The sequence below is a fragment of the Sus scrofa genome, chromosome 14 (assembly GCF_000003025.6).
Source record: "Sus scrofa isolate TJ Tabasco breed Duroc chromosome 14, Sscrofa11.1, whole genome shotgun sequence".
In the NCBI taxonomy this organism is placed as follows: Eukaryota; Metazoa; Chordata; class Mammalia; order Artiodactyla; family Suidae; genus Sus; species Sus scrofa.
The window spans coordinates 71,668,422-71,682,749 of record NC_010456.5 but is presented as its reverse complement, the minus strand read 5'-3'; the positions used below and the strand labels follow the sequence as shown (position 1 = coordinate 71,682,749).

General features: G+C 40.0%; 1 protein-coding gene across 1 annotated transcript in view; it reads right to left on the bottom strand.

Moving 5' to 3' along the window:
• TET1 (tet methylcytosine dioxygenase 1) overlaps positions 1-7,079 on the bottom strand; it is a 137,062-nt gene extending 129,983 nt beyond the window's left edge. Inside the window, 1 exon segment of the mRNA NM_001315772.1 lies at positions 5,166-7,079. Within this exon segment, the coding sequence (NP_001302701.1) occupies positions 5,166-7,079 (1,914 nt within the window).

Sequence of the window (14,328 nt, the reverse complement as noted above, 5' to 3'; positions counted from 1 at the left end):
ATAGTATTGTGATATATACATACAATGGAGTAGTCTTTTTTTCTTTTTTTGGCTACAATGTGCAGCTGCTTGATGTGAGATCTCAGTTCCCAGACCAGAGACTGAACCTGAGCAGAAGCAGTAAAATTGTCAAGGCCTAAACGTTAGACCACCAGGGAACTCTCCATGCAATGAAATATCACACTGCAATGAGAATGAATAACCACAGCTATAAGCAACATTATTGATGAATATCATAAACATGATATTAAGCATAAGAAACCAGAAACAAAAGAGTGTACCACTGTTCCTTGCTCTCTCAGAATGAACTTCTCTCAGAGAAGTGCTCCCTGCATTCTCCTCTACTTCACCACACTATTGGATGAGTAGATCTATCGACTGCCAAAGTTCAGTATAAGGACAACACCATACATTCTTCTGAATCAGCTTTGTCAGGGGAAAAGGGGATCTTTGGGGGAAGAGGGAAAGCAAGAATATCATCAAGTATAAGGGAATTTTGAAATAGAATATAAACAGAAATAAAATAACTAAAATTATATTAAAAATGAACGACATAACCATACTGAAGAGTGCATGTTTATAACTGTGTGCGTGAGAGAGGGAGGGAACTAACTCAACATATGCATATTCTAATATTTTATTTTATGGCTGCACCAGCAGCACATGGACAAAAAACAAAAAAGCTTAGAATGTTTGTGCCAGAAAATTAAGACTTACTCAAAGAATGGTTGAAAGTGCTCCCTAGCTAAACTTGGGAAAATCTGAGCACCAAAATAAGTAATGATAACAAAGGAGTATAACCTATAAAATATAACAAAAATCTATGGAGGGGAGAGGGAATGGGATGATGAAGAATTTGGGGTTGGTAGATGCAAATTATTACATTTAGAATGGATAGGCAATGAGGTCATACGATACAGCAGAGAGAACTATATACAACCTCTTGGGATAGAACACGATGGAAGAGAGTATGAGAAAAAAAGAGGTATATATGTACACATATATATATACATACATGTATGTATGTATATATATATGTATGACTGGGTCACTGCTGTACAGCAGAAATGGACAACACTGTAAGTCAACTTTAAAAAATCTACAGGTTTAACTGAAATAAAGTAAGACGAAAAAGCTCTTTCTCGGGTTAAAGCTAATTTATAGAATTAGAAGAAATGATGGAAATAGAAAATCACCATTTGGCAATGATTAAGCAAAAATCAATGAATGCTAAAGCTGAGCAGTAAAACTTTGAGGGGTAGCAGTATATTTACAAGTCTCAATCTCACTAGAAGATTTTATTGGAGTTCTCTTATGGCTCAGTGGGTTAACGATTTGGTGTTGTCACTGCAGTGGTGTAGCAAAAAAGGAAAAAAAAAAAAATTAGCAGTTCCCATTGTGGCTCAGTGGTAATGAAACCTTCTAGCACCCATGAGATTTTAGGTTTGATCCCCGGCCCAGCTCAGTAGGTTAAGGATTCAGCATTGCTGTGAGCTGTGGCGTAGTTTGCAGATACAGCTCATATCTGGCACTGCAGCGCCTATTTGACCCCTAGCCTGGGAGCTTCCATATACCATGAGTGCAGCCTGAAAAAGACCAAAAAAAATAAAAATAAAAAAAGGAGAGAGAGAGAGAGAGAGAGAAAGTAATAAGGTTGGCACAACATTGTAAATAAACTATAATTTTTAAAATGCAAAAAAGGAAGTAATAAGGTAATACAATAAAATGCTACCATTTGGCTGAGGAAAAAAAAAAAGGAATGTGGTACTTAGGAGATTGTAACCAGTAGCCAAGGTATTTCTGCATTCCTTAACAAACACTTGTTTTTTCCCATACTCATGGACCTTGACAACAGTGGCCACACTTGCTTGCCAGAGCAAGTTTACAGAAATAAACCATATGCCAGCATCTAAATTTCTAAACCTGGAGTTCCCATCGTGGTGCAGTGGAAACGAATCCAACTAGGAACCATGAGGTTGCAGATTTGATCCCTGGCCTCAATCAGTGGGTTAAGGATCTGGCCTTGCCATGAGCTGTGGTGTAGGTTGCAGACGCAGCTTGGATCTGGCATTGCTGTGGCTGTGGCGTAGGCCGGCAGCTACAGCTCTGATTAGACCCCTAGCCTGGGAACCTCCACATGCCAAGGGTGCAGCCTTGAAAACAAACAAACAAAGACAAAAAAAAAAAAAATTCTAAACCTGATTATTTGACCCAAATACGTTATTTTCATTTCACTAATAAGTGTTTATTTAGTGCCTATCATGGTACCAAGCCTAGGCAGGCTAGTCCCAAGATATGGAACCTGAGGAACACGCAAAGATACAGTTGTGGCACAGGGAGGGGTGAGTGAGTGGGTGAAGTCTTGTCAGATAGGAAAAGGAAGAATAGGTACCAGGAGCATGGACACTGAGACTGGATCCTCTATGGTGAGCTTTGGGAAATACACGTATCTCGATATTGCTGAAACTTCGAGTATAATGTAAGAAGTGATAGCAAACAAGACAGAAGAGGTCAGTTATGCCAAGATCTTGAAATCTGTTTGTTTGGTTGATAGGTTGGTTTTTGGCTGCAGTGTGCAGAGGCTTGAAGTGTGATCTCGGTTTCCAGTCCAGGGACTGAACCCAGGCCACACCAGTAAAAGTGCAGAACCCTAACCTCTAGACCACCAGGGAACTCCCAAGATCTTGAAGATCTTATATCCTATGCTAAGAAATCTAGGCTTCATCTCTAATTGGAAGGTACTGAAAACTTTGCCATTTTCAACATCTGATTACCATTTCTTTCACTTTGAGTGAGATAAACCACACCTACAGAAAATCACCAAATGGGAATTCCTTGACGCTCAGCAGGTTAAGGATCTGGCCCTATCACTGCAGTGACGCGGGTTTTATCCCTGGCCCAGGAGCTTCTGCATGCTATGGGTGCAGGCCAAAAAAGCAGACAAGCAAACATAAGAACACTAAATACATTAAAATACATTAAATGCATTAAATGTATTTAAATAGGAGCAGGGTTTCAGAAAACATTCTGACTTCTCTGCTAGCTAGTATCCTCAGGACTCTATTTCAGTGCACAACCCCGAGCAGAAGTGCAATAAATACTTTCTGAAAATAAAGAGCACACTGAAATTGTCCCAGTAAGAGATAAAGGCCTCAACTACCATGGCTGGAGCCATGAAAATGGAGAGATAGGACAGTCACATCTTGTAGAACAAGAGCTACCAGAAGAGTGAGAGAAAGGCATTAGAGATGACTAAATTCTCCATTTTGGGTGATTCTGTAGATGGTAACCAAACCATTGAACCAAATATGTGATGCAGGAGGAGAAGCAAGTTTAGAAAAGAGAACAAATATGTTTATAGGTATTAGAGTACCTTTAGCAACAATGTCATTTGGCAATGTTACAAATCAGGAGCTTACTAGGGAGGTCTCTCTGTATAAAAAATATTGCTACAAAGTGTTTCGGATATAAATTCCTAATCTATCAAGTTACTGGCCACATTTTGATCTACTCCCACATGTGTGAAGTGATTTGTATAAAAATATTCATTGGTACAACCACTATGGAGAACAGTATGGAGGTTCCTCAAAAAACTAAAAATAGAACTACCATATGATCCAGCAATTCCACTCCTGGGCACCTACCCAGAGAAAACTATACTTTGAAAAGATACATGCACTCCAATGTTTATCACAGTACCATTTACAGTTTTCTGAGACATGGAAACAACCTAGACATCCATCCACAGAGGAATGGATACAGAAGATGTGGTAAATTAATACAATGGAATATTACTCAGACATAAAAAAGAACGAAATAATGCCATTTTCAGAAACATGAATGGAACTAGAGACGATCATACTAAGTGAACTTAGACGGTGAAAGACAAACATCATATGATATCACATATGTGGAATCTAAAAAAAGAATACAAATGAACTTATTTGCGGAACAGAAACAGATTCACTGACTTTGAAAACAAACTTATGGTTACCAAAGGGGACAGGTGCAGAGGAGGGATGGACTGGGGGTTTGGGATTGGCATATGCACACCCTGGTATATGAAATGATTGATTGACGGGGAGGTGCTATACAGCACAGTGAACTCTACCAATATTCTGTGATAATCTTCATGGGAAAATAATCTGAAAAAGAATGGATATGTGTACATATATAACTGAATCACTTAAAAAAAGATTATTCATTGCAGTAAGGTTTATAATAACATAATATTTTCGAAACACCTTAAATGCCATCAATACATGATTGGTTAAATGTCTGATCTCTTGTTGGCAATGGGTCAGTCAAATAGGAAATTAGCACTTTTTGAGAGATAATTTAAATCTAGAATGAAATAGAAACGGTTGACTGAATTTCAGTTCATAGTATTTTGAAATTAATTTATTTTACTATACTCATATTCACAGTAGACTCAAAATAAATATAACTTCAAGTGAGTGATCTAAAAATCATAAAACACCATAGCTGACAGGTACTTTAATTAAAGGTCTGCAAAGCAAGTCCAAGTATTAACCAAGCTCCACAAAACCCTTTAAACAAAGCTAAGTCAATTTACTACCTTAGTTCAGAGCTATAACAGTAATATGAATGTCTATAAGCCATTTCCAACTTCTGTTTACCATTTAATCCCAACAATTCTGTGAGATGTATACAGCAGGTAGAAAACGCCCACCAAAAGTTGAGATGAAAGCTTTATTACTGTTATACCTCCAAGGCAAAGTTTCAAGATTAAAGCTATAGACAAGTCTTATTCTTTGAAAAGAAGTTTAATTCCCCTGGTTTCTCAGGTTGAAAAGCAGTTAATGACTTTGTTCCACTCCTGATTTTTAAATCTAAAACTTCCAAAAGAGACCCACAATGAGCCAAAATGAGGCACAGTGGAAATCTTTCCAAAACCACCTTTCATACACTTTCCCCTCTTCTCCATCAAATCTTATAATGGAAAAACTTTACATTCTAGTTTTCTGAGACAAATTCCAAAAATAAGCTAATGCATCACTCACTGCACAAGATGTACAGCAGGTAGGACCACAAATTCCTATAGACCACAAATTCCTAATGAAAGCAACATTCTACCAAAGCAAACTCTTCCGCAGACCATTCTACCAAGTCTCATAGGCGACTCCAGCCTCTTGGGTACTTACCTCCAAAGGCACAATGATGGACGGCTTCTTTTTTAGTTCCTCACATTTCCTCTTCTTACAGATCTGATGGCTGTTCTTTCTGTTCTTGCAGTAAGTACATTCACCACAATTGGTCTTCTGCTGGCAGGGTTCACAGACCCCGCATCGCTTTCGTTTCTTCTTTTCCAAAGTAGGTAGCAAAGTTGTGTAGGAAGGAGATGAGGAGGTACTTGCAAATGACACTGGCCTCGACACTACTGTGGTGTTGGCGTCAAGTGTGCTGGTGGTGCTGATCTGGGAGCTCCCTCCTTCCAATCTGCTGGGACTCACCTGGGAGAGCTGGGCAATGCCTTGTGGAGCATGATAGTGTCCTGACTCAGGGGCTAATGTGAACCCCTGAGTATTAGCTGGCAGAAAGCTTATATGAACCTGCTTCTCATTTTCTATACTGTTTATAGCCATTACTGGAGGTACCGAACTTATCTCTGAGTTTGACGATGGTTGAGGAGTGTGATCTGAGCCCAAAGGCAAAATCTGCATAGCACCCTGGACCTGGAGCCCAGAGGAAACAGTGCTCAGGGGTTCAGGCCATTCTGGGAGAGGATAATAGGTAGCAATTTGATTTGGAGGAGCAGGAAGAAAGATAGGTGGGTCTGAGGCAGTACCACCACCCATACCAAGGACTTGTTGATTTAAGATAGCACCAAAGACTTCTCCTTGGACTGGAATAGCACCAGGAATCTCTGGTGGGTTTGGGGTCTCACCCAGAGGCTCTCCATGAACCGGGTTAGCACCAGGAACTTCCCAGGGATGTGGGATAGCACTAAAGACCTGTCCTAGGACAGGGGTGGTATCAGGAATTTCCTGTTGATCTGGGGTAGCTTTGAGCACCTCTTGATAATCTGGTTTAGCACAAAGGGTTTCTTGTTCTGAACCTGCCAAGAGGAGTTTTATTAATGAGGTAGGATATATTGACCCACCAATAGACAAACAGTTTCTAAGGTCCAATTCAGGTACAACCTTATTAAAGCTGGAGGTGGGGCAGCAATCATGTTCACTTTTGATAGGATCCAGGTAAGAATCAGATAGCTTAAGAGATTCTACTCTTGAACCCAAATCTTCTAACTGAATGCTGGGGCTTCCTTCGGAGGTAACCTTGAGGGCTGCTCTTTGGAGCAAAGGAACACAGAGAGTGTCCTGAGCAAACGTTCCAGGAGAATCACTATTATCATTCAATGTCTCCTTGGAGAATAGTCCTTCACCACCACATGTCCCTTCCAATGACTCAGAAAGGATCTCTGCTACAGGGCCACTATGAGTAGAATGATTTACTTCGGATTCCTCGACACTTTGGGGCCAAGACTGGGTTGTCTCTTGGCCCTCATCTTTAATTAAGGATGTGTTTTGTTTGCCAATTAGATTCTCAGCATCAGGAGGGATTGGGGGGTCTTGCTTTGGGACTTGCTTTGAGTCGTTTTCTGAGTGCTTTACTCCCATGTCAGTAAGGACCTTATAATCACACTCATGTTGCTTTCCTAAATTTTTAGGAGGTGGAACTTTCTTGGGTTTGGCTATGACCACCGGGGGTTGAGAGAGCCGCCTGCTAAGAGAGGTACTTCGGAGAGCCATTGTAAACCCATTGCACGTTAAGGACTCTGGGTTCTGAAAAAGAACCTCAGTCCTATCCAAATTCATTCGTGCTGCTCCAGCTCTGGTCAGAAGGCTTCTGACTGGCAAAGGCGGTTTGAGTTCTGTTTTTTTCTTAACATCTCTTTCTTGAATTAATTGTTTTAATTTTCCAGGGTTCACAGTCTTGACTGATGCCACATTTTTGTTGGCAGGCTTAGATCCCTTCTTCAGTTGGCTGTTTTTCTTTTTGTTTAGATCTTCCCTCCTGACTAATTTGGAAGGCCTTGCATGGCGAGATCGAGACATAGTTATGGAGTAGGAAAAACTGAAAGGGCACGAGGAACAGAGTCATTGGTCCTTTGGAAAGTCTCACTTCTGAGGAGAATCTGGATGTACCATGGTTGTGCTTGGTCGCACGAGGTTTTGGTCTGAAATAAAAACAAAACTGGAAGTCAGTCTTTTTCCTATGCATTCTCTCAGTTGAAAAATAATATTCACTAGCAATTTTTTCTTTTTCTTTATTATTATTATTTATTTATTTATTTATTTGTCTGTGCCCTTAGCATGTGGAAGTTCCTGGGCCAGGGATTGAAACCATGCCACAACAGCAACCCAAACCACAGCAGTGACATTTATAATTTACTGCACTACCAGGAAACACCAGCAACTATTCATTAAAAATAAAGAACAGAGAAAACTGAATACAAAGGAAAAGTATAATACAAAAGTATCCTTTAACCCTGTATTCACAAATAAACCTCCTTTGATTTTAACTTATGTGACAACTGATTATGTTGATGAAGTAAGCTAACTTGGGAGTTTCTTTACATTTGGAACCACAATTATAGTTACATGCAGTTTAAAGCTCAAATTCTAATCTTTATATATATGGTTACTTAAAAAGTCATCTCCTTGCAAACTATTACATTTAGAATGGGTATGCAATGAGGTCCTACTGTTTAGCACAGGGAACTATATCAAATCTCTTGGGATAGACCATGATCGAAGATAATATAAGAAAGGGGCACACTAATGGAGTTCCCGTTGTGGCGCAGTGGTTAACGAATCCGACTAGGAACCATGAGGTTGCGGGTTCGATCCCTGCCCTTGTTCAGTGGGTTAACGATCCGGCGTTGCCGTGAGCTGTGGTGTAGGTTGCAGACGCGGCTCGGATCCCGCGTTGCTGTGGCTCTGGCGTAGGCCGGTGGCTACAGCTCCGATTCAACCCCTAGCCTGGGAACCTCCATATGCTGCGGGAGCGGCCCAAGAAATAGCAACAATAACAACAACAACAACAACAACAACAAAAGACAAAAGACAAAAAAAAAAAAGAAAGGGAATGTGTGTGTCTGTATATAAATATATATATGTATGGGTAAAAAAGAAAAAAAGGACACCATTTCTGGGTTTGGGAAGTGCCCACCAAAATGCTTTTTTTTTTAATTTTAATTTTTTATCTTTTCAGGGCTGCACCCGTGGCATATGGAGGTTCCCAGGCAGGCATCCAATCGGAGCTGTAGCTGCCAGCCTTTGCCACAGCCACAGCCACATCAACTTGGAATTCGAGCCATATCTGTGACCTACACCACAGCTCACGCAACGCTGGATCCTTAACCCACTGAGCGAGGCCAGAGATCCAACCCAATTCCTCACGTATGCTAGTCAGGTTCATTAACTGCTGAGCCACAGTGAGAACTCCCACAATGCCTTTCTTATACAGAAGAGGTACTCATCAGATATTTGTTAGACCCATGAGTCTTTTTTGCGGGTGGGGGTTGCGCACCTGTGGCATATGGAAGTTCTCAGGCTAAGGGCTGAATTAGAGCTATAGCTGCCGGCCTACATCATAGCCACAGCAATGCAGGATCCAAGCCATGTCTGTGACCTACACCACAGCTCATGCAATGCTGGATCCTTAACCTACTGAGCGAGGCCAGAAATCAAACCCACGTCCTCATGGATGCTAGTCGGATTTGTTACCACTGAGCCACAATGGGAACTCCAGGCCCGTGAGTCTTGTTTGTCAAAACTAACTCCCAAAATTGTATGCTATTTTTGGGTGCATGTGTAAAACTCAAAATGTGTAGATTGTTAATTGGGATATGGTATTACTATTATTGGATCTCCAAGGAGAAGTGTTTCTTGAACAATATAAGCCTCTTTTTCCTCCAGAATTACCAGCTTTACTGTTCAACAGATAATATCTCTGCCTGTGTGGTGATGTGCTGAGGAAAGAGTTTAAGAGATGACTTTTTTTTTTTTTCATTAAAATTTTTTTGGGGGGAGTTCCTGTTGTGGCTTAGTAGAAATGGGTCTGACTAGCATCCATGAGGATGCAGGTTCCACCTGGCCTCACTCAGTGGATTAAGGATCTGACATTGCCATGAGCTGTGGTGTAGGTCATAGACAGGCTCAGATCTGGCCTTGCTGTGGCTGTGGTGTAGGCTGGCTAGCCTGGGAACCTCCATATGCCACAAGTGTGGCCCTAAAAAGAAGAAAAAAAAATTAATAAATTTTGTTTATTTACAATGTCATGCCAATTTCTGCTGTACAGCAAAGTGACCCAGTCATACATACATATATATATATACACATATATATATATACACACACACACACATTCCCTTTCTTATATTATCTTCGATCAAATAAGAGCAAGCTATGAGCAAGAATGAAGCTCACCATACAAAATATGCAATAGGCTCCCTAAATCATGGATCATGGAACCAAGAGTATGACAACAAACTGGGTAACGGTTCTTTAACAGTTGATAGATTGCTGGATTTGTAAGAAAATATGATGTAAAAGAAATGACCAAAAACTGGTCTACAGCTGAATGATCACCACAGTCTGTGGCAAAATGAACAAAAGAGATGAAGCAGTATATAGTTTTTCATAAAGTCGAACTAATTATTGTTTAATTATGCCTTTCTGTTTTCTCTTATTAAAATGTCTTTTTTTCTCCTTTTTACAGCCACACCTGCAGCATATGGAAGGAAGTTCCCAGGCTAGGAGTCAAATCAGAACTACAGCAGCCAGCCTACACCACAGCAATGGGAATCCCAGATCTGAGCCACATTTGCAACCTACGCTGCAGCTTGAATGAACCTGCTGAATGAGGTCAAGGATCGAACCCACACCCTCACGGTTACTAGTCGGGTTCCAAACCTGATGAGCCACAATGTGAACTCCTAGAATGTTCTTTCTATAATAAGTAATTCATTCAGAGTTCTTGTTGTGGCTCATCAGGTTAGGAACCTGACGTTGGGAGTTCCTGTTATGGCGAAGTGGTTAACGAATCCTACTAGGAACCATGAGGTTGTGGGTTCCATCCCTGGCCTCGCTCAGTGGGTTAAGGATCCAGTGTGTTGCTGTGAGCTGTGGTGTAGGTTGCAGATGCAGCTTGGATCCCGTGTTGCTGTGGCTCTGGCATAGGCTGGCGGCTATAGCTCTGACTGGACCCCTAGTCTGGAACCTCCATATGTCACAGGGGCGGCCCTAGAAAAAGACAAAAAAAAAAGAAACTGACAGTGTCCATGAGGATGTGGGTTTGATCCCTGACCTCACTCAGTGGGTTAAGGATCAGGCGTTGCCACAAGTTGCAAGCTGCAGCTTAAGTCACAGATGTGGCTCTGATTAGACCCCTAGGCTGGGTACTTCCATGTAGTGCAGGTGTGGTCACGTATATAGAGAAAGAAGGATGTCTCAACGTGGCTCAGCAGAAACAAATCTGACTAGCATCCATGAGGACACGGGTTTGATCCCTGGCCTCTCGCAGAGAGTTAAGGATCTGGTGTTGCCCTGAGCTGTGGTGTAGGTCACAGATGCGGCTCGGATCCAGTGTTGTTGTGACTGGTGTAGGCAGGCAGCTATAACTCTGATTTGATCCCTAGCCTGGGAATCTCCATATGCCTCGGTGGAGACAAAAAAGAAAAAAGGGAAAAGGGAGGGTAGGATTTAAAAAGTAATTCACAACACTGGAAGTGAACTATACTTCAATAAAACTTTAAAAAATGAAAAAAATGATAAAAAAGTCTTTTTTGTGTGTGAAAAGGTGGGGATAGACTTATTCTCTTAATACTATTACTTGGCAAAGAAAAATTGGACAGCCCTCTATGATTCTCAAATTGTGCTTTTCTTTTTCTTGTACTGATTTGAATCAGGCAATCCTGAGATGCACTAGTTGGTTTAGTGGCTAGAAATGGTGTCACATCAGAAAACCCTGAATTTGAATCTGTGATCACCAGCAGTGTCCTTCAGCAAACTACTTAAGAGGTGTTAATCTGCATCTGAAATGAGGTTGTCCTGAGGTATCAATGGGCTCCTACTGGGAAGGCCTGTGGCAATGGTTTCATCCTTGTGATAGTGAGGTAAGAAGGACTTAGGAAGTAGGTGGACCTGGATTCCACTTCCAGGACAGAAATATTACTAGCCATGTGATTCTGACAAATTCCTTCAACTCTATTCGTCAGTTTCCTTAAGCGTATTAGAATAGGAAGCATAATAGTACAGACATCATCGGATTACCATGAGAATAAAATCAGATGATATGTGTAAAGGCTTAGTACAGAACTGGCATATAATAAATGCTTAATTAAAGGGAGCTAAAAAAAAATAAAGGCTGTTTGCACTCCAAAGTGCAAAAAAAAAAAAAAAAAAAAAAGAGAAAATTAGCTTTAGCTAATGGCAGTTATCATTATTGCAGAACAAGTTTTATCCTCAGACTGCCATATCCTGCAAAGCAAATCTAGCTCTTCTGTTCCTATTCTCATCTAACACCTAGTAGGCCATATACCATAATAAAAGATCTCAGCACAATATTCAGAGTCAAAATATTGAGGCTTTAAGACTTTTAAAATAGACACTAATGATAACATCAATGGCTAGAAAAATTACATTCTAATAAATCTTTGTTAAATACTAGGCCAGAGAATACTTCAATTCTTGTTATCTAGCTTATTGCTTTGCCCCCTTATTTTATTTTATTTTTTTTTATTTTTTTTTGTCTTTTGTCTTTTTGTTGTTGTTGTTGCTATTTCTTGGGCCGCTCCCGCGGCTGCCCCCTTATTTTAAAGGAAAAAAAAAAAAATCTGGCTTGCACTAATTCTCTGGCTGTGAGAAATTGTAGAATATTTTCTTTGAAGACCACTACTTTTTGTACCATTGTTTTTAGAAAACAAGAGACATTCCAATTCTAATCTCCAGAAAATCAACAATCTTTATAAGGATGCTTTTTCAGATAACAAAAAGCAACTATCCTCTAGAAATTCAATAATACCAGGATAAGCATGCTTTTTCTCTTAAATTAGGGTTACATTACTAAAAAAATTATTAAGGGCATATAGTCTAAGTGTTGTAATCATCTATGAATATTACAACTCATATGTGTAAGGCCAATAATCTGGATATGCCAGATAGTGTTATGGGATCTGCTTTTGAAAGTAGTCTATAAATTGATCTGTCTCATATATTCCTTTATATTTTTAAATAGAAACACTTTAGACATTCAGATTTATAATTAAGATAGTGTTTACCATTCATACCTCCTCAAAAAAGAGCTTGTCAAGGAAATGGAAAAGGTATGAGCCACATGGATTGGAAAGATGTGGCCTCTTTAAATGGTAACAGCCTTTTTATGAGATTGTGAAAGAGGCCAATGACCCCTGAAAAACCCAACTGCAGGGAAGAAACCACCGGGTACCACCCAGCCAAAGAAGCAATCAGAAACAAAATAAGGACTCCCACAAGATCTTAATTTCATCACCCTTGGCTCCTCTGATGAAATGTACCCCCCCCCTTTGTAATAAACTAAGTTATCCCCAGGGCTGGCTGAGCTCAGGGAGGGTAGGCAGTAAGCTTTTCTTTTTTACATTTACAGAGGGATAAGAGAAGTCCATTCTGTTATACGGGTCCCTATTTAAACATGGAATTACCTGCACAGATCTCTTGAAATTTATTTTCCTTATTAATTGGTAAACATTATTAAAAGTTTTGTTTCCTCTTCTGGGTGCTTTTTATTTATCATAGAGCATTTAAAGTCATAGAGATATTTATAATTGAATACTAATTCCACTTTCATTTTTCATTTCCAGTGAAAACTGAGATTTCAATATTTCTCAAAATCGGTTTTAGTCTCCTCTAGAATATATTCAAGAGTCTAAGTGCTACTGAGGCAGGATAACATGATTGGAGCAAGAGAATAAGAGAAAAATGTGCCTGTTATCAAACATAAATAGTAGGCTCCAGGAAGAGGAACTACAGGTAATTAATTGACACTATCCTGTGGGTTATTTTACTGGAAGAGAAAACAAAGTGAAAGAAACATCAACCGCAATAATGGAAAAAATAAAAATCATAAAATTTTTTTAAAAAGTGAAAGAATCAAATGAAAACGCCCAACAATTGTGGGATGCAAAATATTACTTAGTTAACTGGTCTTTTGACTGGAGAGCATCAAGATCCTTGATCCATAATAAGTTGTTTTCGTTTTCTTTTGTTTTCCTAAAATTTCCTTATGACACAGGGGACTGGAGTAGAGTATGAGATCCAAAGACTACTGTGCAGGAGTTAAGGGCCATGTGAAACATGAAAAGAGATGCCAGCCCAAAGTAGAAAATACAAGGTTACAGAGAAAGTGAAGTGGCAAGAGCAGGCCTCAGGATGAAAATGATAAACATAGCCTGTGTAAGGATCTGCTAATTAGTCACACATGATTTAAACATACCTAACAAATTGGTCCACAAATGTGATCAGACTTGAACTTACTCAAGTAGTCGGTCTTTCCTAAAGAGCTTTAAAAATATATATTGATATTGATATTACCACCTTGCCTAGAAAATGAAAAGCTGACTTCCTAAACTGGGACAGCTTTTATTATCAATTGTCTAGAAAGGGCAATACTGACAGTACAATGTCAGAAAAATCCTCTCCCACCTACATCCCTCCTCCTGAATTTCCCAAAGTCCCCTGGGCAGGAAGTGGCTGAACTGATGTAACCATCCAGCCCACATGTCAATTTAAAATTATGCTGCAATCCTTCCCACCACCAGCAGTGGCCAAAAAAGTGGTGAGTATTTGCATACACAGAGCTAGTTGCAAAAGAAACTCTGATTTAATAGTCACGCCATTCACCTCCTTAGAATTTAAAAGCTACTGCACTTGACTGAGAAATACAAGACTTAAAACACTTCTTTTTAAAAAGGCACCACCTGGCTTAGTTTCCTCCAGCAACTAAGTTCTAAAGGAAGAGGAGGTGGGCGGGCTGCTTGCTGTTCCTAGAGAGTTTTCTACCACAGGAAGTGTGAGAGCCTCGGCACCAGGAAAGGCTGTTGAGGGAAACTCACTACAATGCCAGAAGATTTAGTCAAAGGCTCCTTCCATATGTAAAACATCCCTGCTGCCCTGCAGAGAGTGAGAAAAAAAGAAAAAGAGAAAGAAAAAAGAAAAAGCCAAAAAGGTCACAAAAAAGGAGAGGTACAAGTTAAAATGAAGATAGAATGACCCTTCCAAAAATAAGAAAAGACTAACACGTTGGGGAGAAGAGGGAAAAGCAGAA